Consider the following 12,344-nt stretch of genomic DNA (forward strand, 5'->3'; position numbering starts at 1 on the left):
TCACATTCAGAAAGCTCTGCTTTCTCTGTGCCCAAGTCGCCGTTTGAACTCTGAGCTCAGCAGCCCACACAGTAGCTCAGGCAGAGCAGAAGCAGATCCCATTTCTGTAGCAGGTTTCTCACCACAGTCCTGGGAGTGAGGGGTTATAAGGGTTATTATTCTCAAAGAAGTGAAGGGACTTGGTTCAGGTCCCAGGTGAGTATCAGGGCCAGGACACAAAGTATAGTGTGATTCCCAAGCCCTATGCTCTTGCTACTCCCTCAGGATGTATCAGAGAAGATATTTCATTGTCCTTCTTTTTCCTGCCAACAATCAACTCCAGCACTGACCCTCCCATTGAGAGGTAAGAGGTAAGAGAAGTTCTGTTAGCCCATTTATCATTAATATTGTCTCCTGAGAAATGTGAGTTACATGAACCCATCCAATAAATGAGTCACTAAGGCACCAGTCCTTGAGGAACTCTCTGCTCCAACTCAAATACTCCTGCCTTGGAGTACCACTGTCCCTAAGGAGCAGCGCATCACTTCAAAGACACAGGCTAAGTTCTTAGCTGTTTGTTAGAAAATCAACCCACCCTGATGCCTCCTTTCTGTTCACATAAGCCAGTTGTCCTCTGAATAAAAGGAAACCTGTGTTTCCCAAGGATAAAAACCCAAAGAGACTCCCCCCAAAGCCAAATCAGAGCTAAACCAAACATGTATTTGGCTATAGGTTAGAGCTGCTGTCCTACTGCTGACAAGTGGCCATTATATCCAAACATATATCAAACAGTTTAAAAAGGGATGGGGGGCAGCAGGGCACGCCTTACTAATGGTAGCTGCCTTGCGCTTTCGGACAGGTTTCATGATGCTGATGACACTGCTGGGCTGCAGGGAAGGCTGGAGCCAGTAGGATGTGTTTTCCACATTGGCCATGTAAATACGCAGGCTGCCATCCTCACACAACAGAATCATGGTCGTCCTTTGTTGCTCGTTGCAGGCTGTATGCCGGATAGCAACCATGTCCTGGATCTGGGAAGAGAAAAAGGACAATTATCAATCACCGCAGCAATTAAAAAGGGCTTCAAAACTAAGAAATCATGGCATAGCAGCAGCTCCTTCTTCCTCAAAGAAAGGGATCTAGAAGAAAAATGACCAAAATTCTTCTTCAAGTCTTCTACAATAAGGATAGAAAAACTGATCTTTGAATACAGCAGAAAAGACAGAAGCAACTGGCACCAACCTTCGCTTTGGCTGGCAAAGTCTTGATCTCCTGGATGAGAAAGGTATCTGGTTTCACCATGATCACCAGTGGCACACCTGTAGTTTGCTGGACACAACACACCAAACCAGGGTGGTTCATCACCTCAGACCACTGGCAAAGGGCAGGGGAAGTTTTGCTGCCACCATTAGTACTGCAACAAATAAAGATGGGCCCACAATAATTTAGGTGGCAATCATCAAATAGTAATTCTAAACTAAACCAAAGAATGAAGAAGTCACTCTCTTCAACAGATTACATGAACTAATAATGAATGAAGATCATATATGAAAGGAAAAAAAGGCCACATGCCTGTCCAACCAGATAAGCTAAACCAACTCTGGTCATTCGTCACTGGAGGGAAGGACACTACATAATACATCTAGGCTATCTTTATGACCCAATTCTATTCTGGACTAAATGCACATTTTCCTTTAGCCCCCAAATTAAGCCCCTGGAGACTAGGGCGCATATTCACATCAGAATTACAAGCCTATTGATACCATTGCAAAGCAAACAAATTCAAAGGGTCTTGTCTGATGCTCCAAGTTTATATATAGCAAAGTGTGTTTCCTGGCATGGACAGCTGTTTGTGCTCTTGATTTTATCTGAAAGTGGGTGATCGACAGAAACGCAAACAAGAGGTAACTCTAAAGCAACTTTTCCAAGGGCTCCAAAACTTTATTTCTTCTTCTAAAACCTGATGACTGCTTTCTCACAAAATTCTATTATCTAGAGACTCAACTTTGGTTTTCAGATGAAGTGGTACAAAAAACTTCTTTTGCTTTTAGCCAATACCATAAAGGGAATGCTCCGCTCATGAGCTATAAAGCTGGCTCCTACCTCTTAATGTTGATGGGGAAGAGACGCAGCACCTCCAGAGTAGACCTGCTGATGGTGGCTGCAAAGGATTTGCCTTGACAGTAGCTGAAGAAGAGCATCTGCAGCACGTGGGAGTAGTACACAGACACGCCTCCTCCTGCAACCTGGCTATTGCTGTCCTGCCGGGACACAGACCCAACATTTGTATTGAGCAAAGCACCAGCAGAGCTGTAACAGGCAGGTAAACCTCTGCTGCTCCTGCTTGTCAACAGCTCTATCAGACTCTTGTGCCAGGGCATCTCATGTCAGCCTCCTCGATAGGCTACTGCAGAGGGGACATCTCCTGAGGGAAACTTATAACCCAAACCCTGGGAACTGACGACAGTGGATCATTAAGGTCAATGAATTTCATCCTTCAGGACATGAATATGTGTTTAATGTCATGGGAAACAAGCCATCAAGTGAGAAAAAGAAAAAACATTGTCTCTCTCTCTCTCCTGGATAAGCTGCTGAAAAGGCTCCATGGCAGAGGAGAAAATATTTTTTAAGAGTCAGAGGCCCAGGGGCCAAATACTGGCTGTGTTCCTTATTCCCTGGGTAACACAGGATATATCAATTTGTCACTCTTGACCTCAGTTTCCTCAGCTATAAAATGGGATGTTAGACTAAAGGATCAAATAACTGAGGGCAGAGAAAAGTGAAAAGTCATTCCTACCTTCAGGTCTTCATGATTGACTTCCAGCACATTTGTGACATAGAAAGGCCCATGCTGGGCACTGCTGGCCTCCTCCATGAGCTGAGTGTAGATGTAGCCAGCTGAGGACATTATAACGATAATGTTCTTGCCCTCTTCATTGAAGAGAAAAGCAACGTCTCTGATCTTGGAGCTTGGCAAGAGAAAGTAGAAGGTTGGGCTCAAGGCATCAACAGAGAGGTCATATATCTGTGGGATAGAGAGATAAAAGACTTACCAAGAAGCCAACTCTTGGTCCTCTCTGGGAGAACCTCACCTAATTCATCAGTAGCTAAGCCAACCAAGGCTGCCAGGCTGAGTTGGAAACTAGTAGACAAAGGGTTAGAATGAGTTTTAACTTGGATTTCTTATGCCTGGCAAAAGCAAAATGAGCCACTGAAATCTGTTAGTCCCTAATGGATCTGAGGTAACACCCTTTCAAAAACTAAGAATTGAGACAAAAGATGGCCTGATTTACCATAACAAAAAAATCAGTCTGGAAGGGAAGACCCTAAAAGCTTCTGGCCAGAACAGAAAACAACTACTCTTTACACTCATTCTAGGCCATCAAAATCTAAACAATGAGTCATAGAGGCTTGTGTCTTGACTTAGGTCTTGCCACTGGACTTGGATGACTCTGGAGGAGTGAGGCTGACAACTCAGAAGTCAAGCCATCACCTTCATGATGTCATTGGTACTCTGCGAGAGTAAAGGATGTACAATAACAATGGATCACCCCCACTGAAAAGCGTTCTGAAGCACACCATTGGCTAGCAGAGGCTCCCAATCACCACACAGTCATTGTACCAATGCTAAGAGTAGAGAGTACCTTTTTTAAATTTTATCACTTTTATTTAATATTTTAGCTTTCAACATTGATTTCCATAAGATTTTGAGTTACAAATTATCTCCCCATTTCTACCCTCTCCCCTGCCCCGTTCCAAGATGGCACATATTCTGATTGCCTCATTCCCCAGTCAGCCCTCCCTTCTGTCACCCCACTCCCCCCATTCCCTTTCCCCTTACTTTCTTGTAGGGCAGGATAGATTTCCATGCCCCATTCCCTATATATCCTGTTACCCAGCTGCATGCAAAAACAACTTTTCTTTTTTGAGCATCTGCTTTTAAAACTTTGCGTTCCAAATTCCCTCCCCTCTTCCCTTCCCACCCACCCTCCCTAGGAAGGCAAGCAATTCAACACAGGTCACACATGTATCATTATGTAAAACACTTCCACAATACTCATGTTGTGAAAGGCTAACTATATTTCCCTCCATCCTATCCCACCCCCTTTATTCAATTTTCTCCCTTGACCTCATCCCTTTTCAAAGGTGTTTGCTTTTGATTACCTCCGGGGAGGAGGTAATCTGCCCACCTGCCCTCCCTTCTATCATTATCCCCCTTTTTTTTTGTCCCCTTCCCCTTACTTTCCTGTGGAGTAAGATACCCAAAGTAGAGAGTACCTTGACAAAGTCTGCAGTAACGATGGCCAGCTCTGTCTGTGAACCAGGCAACCACACAGCTTTGATGATAAAGTTTCCTGTTGCCAACTGAGGATGCAGCACCAAGTGATCAGAAACAGAGCCTGAACTACTGAAGGTCAGCACGTGGCAGTCCTGTTACCCAGCATATGGACAAAGAAGACAAAGTACAGTCTGACTTTTCCTGCTCAAGTCTCAGAAATCCCCCTCTCTTCTCAACCTCTCAAATGACTTCTGTGCCTGGAAACAGAGACTTCCTCTCGGTGGTGGCATGTCTTTGCCTAGTCGTGACATCTTCTCTCGTCCTTAATACTTCCCACCAGAACCTTCTAGACCCATTCTCAGCATACTGACATTCTCATCCCTTCTTCCCTTTCAAGAGAGAGTGCAATGTCCACTCTCCCCACTGACCTCCCACCCCCCCGGTCACAAATGGCCATTTTCTCCTTGGACCTTGTACACCACTTTACTTGAACATTTACATGTTTCTCATCATCTCTTTTGTACAATAATCTTTTGTTTGCCAATTGTATCCCCTGACTAGGTTAAAGTTGTATGAAGACAAAAAATATCGTTTCTCTCTATCTCTGTCCCTAGGGCACTGTATACAGTTGGCATTCAAAAAAGGTTCACTGAATTTGTCGAAAGGAATCCTTTAAAAACAACCATTTAAACTATCATGAAGAAGTTTTCAAACTCCTTGCAAGAAGTAGTCGGGTAAAGGAACTTAGAAAAGATCATCTTCTAGCTAATTTTGCCTAAAATCAAAGTATATCAACAGCCATAAAATAAGAGGAATGAAGGGGCCATAGAGGCATTTGTTGTATTCTATTCAACTCAGTACATTTATTAAGCATTACGTCAAGGGCATTATGATCATCATGGTGAAGAATAGAAAAGAGAGGGGTCCCTACCCTCATGTAGCACATAATCTAATACGGGAACAAGTCTGACAATCCGAGAAAAACATAAAACTCTCTACAAAATTCTAACGGCCTCCAACATTGACTCTATACTCTTACCTTCAGTCCACACACAGCAAGATAGTCTTCCTTACAAGGATTTCCAGTGAGACTTAACACAGTGAAGGGGACTGGTGCTGATGCCAGGCGGGTGAGGGTCAGCTTCCTTTTACTGGAATCTGCTTGTTTGAGGAGTGCAGAGAGCTGCAGAACAGTAATCTGCAAAGGAACATGGCCAACATACATTCCCAGTTCTGATACCGTCAGAAGACATAGAGCCTTCAGAAAAGGGCATGATTTCTTCCTTTTCTTTTGTGACCAGGACCCTCTGGTTGGCAGCTAGGCAAGAAATACCTTCCTAGTATTACAGGCAGTCAAGATGGCAGCATAGCAGGAAGCAGTAGAGAGCACCTTGCCCACCCCCACCACCCACAAAATTCCTTCAAACAGAGCTAGAAAATGCACCCAACTGAACCGTGATGGGGAAATCCAAGAAAATGTCAAGTAAGTTACTTTTCCACTACATGATGGCATAGGGAGAGAGATCTGTAGAAAACGAAGACAAGCTGTGGCCAGGATCACTGCACACACAGTATTCCAGTGCCTAGGGAGAGGCTGTGAGCATGGGAAGGAGGATGTCTTAGACCCATACTGGGGCACCCCCAGACCCATACCAGAGCAGCTCAATAGGGAGAGGTGCCAACTGGCAACTGTTTTGCCTGCTACCCAATTCTGGGTCAAAGATCCAAGGTTGGACTGAGAAGGTGATGTGAGCCCAGGGAAGGAACCTGCAGAACTCAAACCATAGGGACCACAATAAGACTTTACCCTGGACTAGACTATTCTGGGACCACATAAAGAATGAAGATTCCCAACCTGAGCTGTCTCTGAGATCTTGGAACACAATACTCAATACTTCCAAGAAAGTAGCAAACAGGACCAGTGCAGACCTTCCCTCCAGAAGTGCACTAAGCCCAACCCTAACATCAAGTCTGAAGTTAAGAAGCAACCTGGGAAAATGGGCAAACAAAAAAAGAATCCCACCATAAAAAGTTAATATGGTGACAGAGATACTCAAGACAGAAACCCAGAAGAAGAGGATGACTGCAAACATCAACAAGCAAAGCCTCAAAGAAAAACACAGCATGGGCACAAATTCAACTAGAATTCCTGAAAGAGATGAAATAAGAATTTTTAAAAGTTTAAAAATGTCTTTGTCACTGAAATGAGAGTACTAGAGGAAAAATGGAAAAGAAATGAGAATGATGGAAGAAAGAATTGGGAAGGATTAAACAATTTTTAACAATTAAACAATTAGAAAGCTAAATAAACAGAGCAGAGTGGGGAAGCAGAGTTGAATACAAAAATACATTTCGCTCAACAAGAGTAAGGAAAGGGGCAGAGGAAAGGGAATTAGAAGAAGATTAAGGGGATATTACTTCCAAGCAAAACAAACTCTAATGAAGGATGCACAAAAATATTTTTCTTGTAGTGGCAAAGAATGAGAATCTGAAGGGATGCCCATAAAATGGGGAATGACTAAACAAGTTGTGGTATATGAATGTGATAGAATACTACTGGGCCATAAGAAATGATGGAGATAGTTTCAGAAAAACTTACGAAGACCTGGATAAACTGATGTACAGTGAATCGTACAGAAAGAGCCAGGAGAACAATTCTTAGAATGAAAATACAGTAAAGACAAACAACTCTTGATCAGTGTTATCATCAAACACAATTCCAGAGAGCTATTAGTAAAGCATGCTACCCATGCCCTGAGAGAAAGGTAAAGGACTGAGTATAGAATATAGAGAGGGCACTATAGATATAGATAGATAAATATAGATATCTCTCTCATTTTGTGTGTGTGTGTGTGTGTGTGTGTGTGTATGAGAGAGACAAAGAGAAAGAGACAGAGACAGTTGTTTTTCTTTTGCTCTCAATGGGGGGGGGGTGAAGTAGAGGAGTTGGAACAGGAGGGAGAGAATGTGAATTTTTGTTTGTTGAAAAAAATAAAGTATAAATTTTAAAAGTACTAGGGAGTGAATAAGGGAACTGGAGGATCCACCTTGCCCTTCTCATGGCTGACAGCTAAATGCTGACGTCGTCCATGGGGTGAAGACAGCACACACATTGCCACACGCCTCAGCACGTGAGCACTAATGAGCTGGCGAATGGTCTGGCCCTGGTCTCCACTGTAGTTCATCCGGACGTTTTCAAAGGCACCTTCCTGGGAGCCTAAGGTGGGCACCTACACAGAGCGGAGAAAAAGAATACCCAGTGATAATGTAACCAAGTAATAATGTTCCAGTACTGGGCCTACCTTTTAAAAAATAAATGTAATGTATAACCTATATCAAATTGCTTAGTGGCTCAGGGAGGATGTAGGTGAAGGAGAGAAAGAGAAAATTTGGAACTCAAAATTTTTTTTAAAAATGAATGCTAAAAATTGTCTTTTCATGTAATTGGGGAAAAATAAAATAAAATTTAAAAAAACAAACAAGAGTACTTAGGCACAATTTATGTAGTTTATGTACCACAGGAGGTAAAAAGTATCTGAGGACTAGAGGAGGTATGCAGTAAGGTGACAAAACGTTTATGGCTATATATTTATCCTAAGAAAGTAGAGACTACATCCTAAGTGTATCAAGTGTAACACTGAGCACAATCTGGTTACCAGTAAGTTCAATGGTCCCCACACTGCCTGGTTCCATGAGCACAGTGGCACTTACCATCAGCTGGTCTGTCATCTCTACCATCTTGTCCAGGGTGTGTAACTCATTGAGTGCCTGCTGGGCCCGGCTGCTGCTGCCCATAGCTGAAGCCTGCTGGAAGTTGATCTGAATGGCCTCCATGAGGAAGCCAAGCATGTCTAACACCAAGGGAGCGAAAGAGAAGTTTGCCTGAGGAAAAAACAGATGAAGAAATGAAAGTGCACAAAGATAAAGTGTTATATCTGCAATATCCTTGAGAGGAGGTGCCATTACAATACACTTCTCATTCCTAGTCCAACATGCTTGCCATTGGAACAACCAACTTCGTTGTGTAAAAACTCAAGACTTCCCAACCCCACCTCTCCTTTCAATCAAACGACTGCCAAACTTGTTGTGCTGCTGACTCAGTTAACTGTTCCAGTGTCCCTCCTCCACTTTATGCTATCAGGCAGCAGAACCTACTGAAGTGGTAACTGCCAATGGCTAATTTACAGCTACTTCCATCACACACATGGAGAAACTGAAGTGAAAATTCTGGGACTCCAGGTGATCGAATGGACCCACAGATGACCAGAATCCAGAGGCCCTCTTCTGCCTGCCTCCTCACACTCTCATCCCTGATCCTTGGTAAGATCCATCTGGGAAGCCCACCTGAGTCTGAAGCTCCTCTCGACAACCTTCCACGCTGCGGCACAAACTGCTCTTCTTGGGCTTTTCTTCATCAGCACCTTTGCCATCATTGATAGTGACCTTGGCCTTGTCTGCTGGGGACGTGCTGCTGGAATGGCGCACCACACTCTCAGAAACCCGGGGCTCACTCTGAAATGCTGACTCCTTCATGGTGGAGCTCATGCCACTGCTGGGTGTCCTCTTCACCAGAGCCTGAGAAAAACCAATAAAAACTCAGAAGGCCCTGTCCCTACACACAGGACTTCGAGTCTATACCACCTGAGACCCTGAGGCAGCTAATCATGGGAATAAGTTACAGAATCTCACATCTTGAATTCATCCCTAAACAGAAATCCCCCTCTACAACATACCCCAAAAGTAGCACAGAAGAAGAAAATGAACAGCCTCTTAAGTCACCCCAGTCCAGTTTTGGAGACCTCTAACTGTGAAGTTCTTCCTTATATTAAATCTCAATTTGTCTTTCTGAATTTCTCTTTGAGGTCAAGCAGAACAATCTCTCTTTCACATGCTAGCATTTCAGATACAGGAAGAAAACTAATGTCTCTGCTAAGTCTTCTCTGCTCCTGCCTACTTCCTTCAGACAATCCTCACATGGTACAAATGAGGAGCTGCCCCATCCTGACTCCACTCTCCAGCCAATAAATGGTCTCCCTAAAATGTGGTGCTCAGAAATGAGCACAATATTGCAAGTGTGATCTGAGCAGGGCCTAGTGGGAGCTCCTGCACCTTAGTCTTGATGTCATCTCTCAAAGCAGGTGAAAGCTGTATTAGTTTTCTTAGCTGTCATACACTATGGATTCATACTCACTTGTCATTCATCTTTTTCAGAACAACTGCTACTACCAATGACTCCACTGTCATGTTCCTTGGGAGATTAACTATGCAACATATTCAATTCAGTCCAATGTTTTATCTAGCCTGTTGAGATTGGAAGCCTGATTCTCTTGTCCAATGTGTGTCCTAGCTTTACATCATCTACTAATTTTAGTCATGATGGCCTAAATTCAGTCCTCCCAATTATTCACTTATGATGTCTTAATTCTGAGGATAACGCCTCATGAACCCCATTCCTCAATATGTCCCTATCCTCATTTGTCAGAGACTGAGTCTAAAAAACTAGATCTGGATGTAGCCTGGGAGAAATGACAAGAGATGATGTGCCCTGCCCACAGCCTATGGGATGCCTATGGCAGCAGCACAAGCTAAACTCAGATTCATTATGTGCTGGTGCCAAAGAACATCTTGGTTACAAATGCAATCTCACGGGTCATCCTACCTAAAGCCCTCATTTTGCAAAGATACTGAGAATCTAAGAGGGGGAAGTGACTTTCACATGGTCACACAACAAGCTAGGGGGCAGAGCTAATTTAAGAATCCAAAACATTCCCAAACCAATCCAGTCCTGCCTGTGACACTGCACAGGATGCCACCAAGAAGGCAAATGGACTAGACCCTGGTGTGTCCTGGCACTTCCTTCCCAGTGCCTAATTGCCAAATCACTTAAGAGCACAACAAGCATTGTGGCTTCCTTACCAAGCAGCTACCATCTTCCTTGGCTCCACAGTCACAGAAGAAGGACCCATACTTGGCATAGGAAATCTCATGATCCTTGTGGCAGACCTTAGCACACACTGTGCACACACCGACCCCATCCACCATCTTACAGGTGTGACAGTGGTACCTATGGAGATCCAAAATCCCTAAATGAGTGACAAATCCCAGCAGGCAAGAAAGGGAAACCCCTAACCTCAGGGCAAAGGGAACACTTACCAATGCTGGTTCATGAATTCTTTCTGTGTGATAGTAAATGTGCATAGCTTGTTGCAAAGAGAATCTTCATCCTCCAAAGTAAAGAAAATCATTTAGCCAGACACACACCCACACACACACACACACACACACACACACACACACACACCCCCTCCTCACTTCCCCACTCCTCCATCCATCTTCAAATCTTCTGGTCATCTTGTAAATGGTCAGAGGAAACCCAAAGCAGCAAGAGTTGACAGGCTGAAAACAAAACTTACTGCAATTATCAGCAGAGGCCTCATTTGTTTTGTGGTCAAGAAAACAATTAAACTTGTATTTCCTATACAAAGGTTTCATACCACCTCTGCCCCAAATTCTACTAAAGTTCATTTGGTACATAAAAGGGTATCTCCCATTTGAATAACACCTCCTTCCAGAAGGATGGGTTTTCATAACTCACTCTTCTAGCTGCTGAAAATTAAGAGTCTTTGAGTGTGAGCACAGTTATGGGAAACAGTTTTGCCTGAGGCCTCAGCAGCTGCTGAGCCTGGAGAGGACAATACTTTCTAAGTCTGGGTTCTGTCAGCATAGATTAAAAATCTAAATGGGAGCTGTGCTCTCAACAACTGGACTTCAAACATAAGCTGGGCTGCCTTAGAGAGGACTTACTGAGTCCTCGGCCTGAGAGTCTTCTTCTTCTACTGCCAGCTCCTCTACCCAGTCCGAGTCGACCTCGATGGCCCGCTCCTCTCCATCCACTGAGAGATGACTGGGGCCCTGACCACTGCCCTGGCTCAGGGCATTGGTGACATCAGCCAGGTAAGATACAATATGGCAGGTACATTCCAGAATAGTCACATGCTATAAAAGAAAACCATGATTCCTCAGACATTGCACTTTTCACTCATTTCCTGTTATATAAAATCAAGTACTATGCATTTTTCTCAATGAATCAAACTCTTTTCATTTATATCATCTACATTTATATCACTCTTTGTATGTTATCCCTTTAATTCACAATAGTAACAGCAGCCAGCATTTATGTAGCGCTCTAAGGCTTGCAAAGCTCTTTACAGATATCTGGATTTGATCCTCACAACAGCCCTGTGAAGGAGGGAGGGGCTAGTATTATCCCCATTTTACAGATGAGGAAACTGAGGAGGAGAGAGATGAAGTGACTTGCCCATGGTCACAGAGCAAACAAACAAGAGACTAGATTAGGTAAGATTTGAATTGAGTCCTCTTGACTCCAGGTGCCACCCTCTAGCCACCGTGCCGCCTACGGGCTGGAATCAAGCCTAAGAAAAGCTCAGGCCACTACCTCAGGAGAAATAGGGAGCCGTTGGAAAGATCGCTTTAGTGCAAACGCTGGCAAACCCTTCGTGACTCTTTTGTCAAATACAACAGCCCGACTTCTAACCCTCAGAGACCCAAGTTACTTTATTCTATCCTCTGTGACGCTTCTTTGTTAAGAGGACAAAGACTGCCAAGAGGAGAATTGGCCCTGAGAAAGGAGCCACCATGTGCTCTCAGCCAACCACCCAGGGTTCTTCCATTCCACAGGGGATAATACGTCACCTGGATGCAGTGACCTGTGTGTCTAAAGCTCCCTGGGGGGCCCAGAAGGTCACTGTGCACTCAGAGTGTGCACTGGTTGGGGGGGTGCCTGATGGAAGCAGGAAGGGTAGTTTTCTGTACTAGGACAATATATTTTTTTAAGCAGCCACATGATATTTTAGGGAAGGCTCTACTGAAAGCCTGTTTTTCAGAGTATTTGCAGCCTCCTATCACTTCCTGACACCTTGAAAAGGCCTAAAGGCATGCAGTTGACAATTACACACTTCTAGGTATTTGAGATACAGCCCTTCCTCCCCACAGGACAACCAGGGACAGAAATTGGGGCTGAGAAGCAGTGACTTCCTGGTGAACTGAAGACAAGAACCAACCAGCA

At 44.0% G+C, this 12,344-nt stretch overlaps 1 protein-coding gene across 2 annotated transcripts in view; it reads right to left on the bottom strand.

Moving 5' to 3' along the window:
• The window catches only part of UBR4 (ubiquitin protein ligase E3 component n-recognin 4), a 146,169-nt gene that overhangs the window by 88,044 nt on the left and 45,781 nt on the right, over positions 1–12,344 (bottom strand). For both annotated transcript variants that reach the window (XM_036746948.1, XM_036746947.1), the window contains exons 36-47: positions 11,063–11,254; positions 10,412–10,482; positions 10,175–10,322; positions 8,603–8,833; positions 7,970–8,140; positions 7,306–7,488; positions 5,298–5,456; positions 4,258–4,410; positions 2,777–3,004; positions 2,083–2,240; positions 1,222–1,393; positions 809–1,010 (exon numbers count right to left, since the gene is read on the bottom strand). In XM_036746948.1, the coding sequence (XP_036602843.1) occupies positions 809–1,010; positions 1,222–1,393; positions 2,083–2,240; positions 2,777–3,004; positions 4,258–4,410; positions 5,298–5,456; positions 7,306–7,488; positions 7,970–8,140; positions 8,603–8,833; positions 10,175–10,322; positions 10,412–10,482; positions 11,063–11,254 (2,068 nt within the window). The remainder of the gene's footprint in view (positions 1–808; positions 1,011–1,221; positions 1,394–2,082; positions 2,241–2,776; positions 3,005–4,257; positions 4,411–5,297; positions 5,457–7,305; positions 7,489–7,969; positions 8,141–8,602; positions 8,834–10,174; positions 10,323–10,411; positions 10,483–11,062; positions 11,255–12,344) is intronic.

The sequence above is a fragment of the Trichosurus vulpecula genome, chromosome 2, assembly GCF_011100635.1.
Source record: "Trichosurus vulpecula isolate mTriVul1 chromosome 2, mTriVul1.pri, whole genome shotgun sequence".
NCBI classification, from domain to species: Eukaryota; Metazoa; Chordata; class Mammalia; order Diprotodontia; family Phalangeridae; genus Trichosurus; species Trichosurus vulpecula.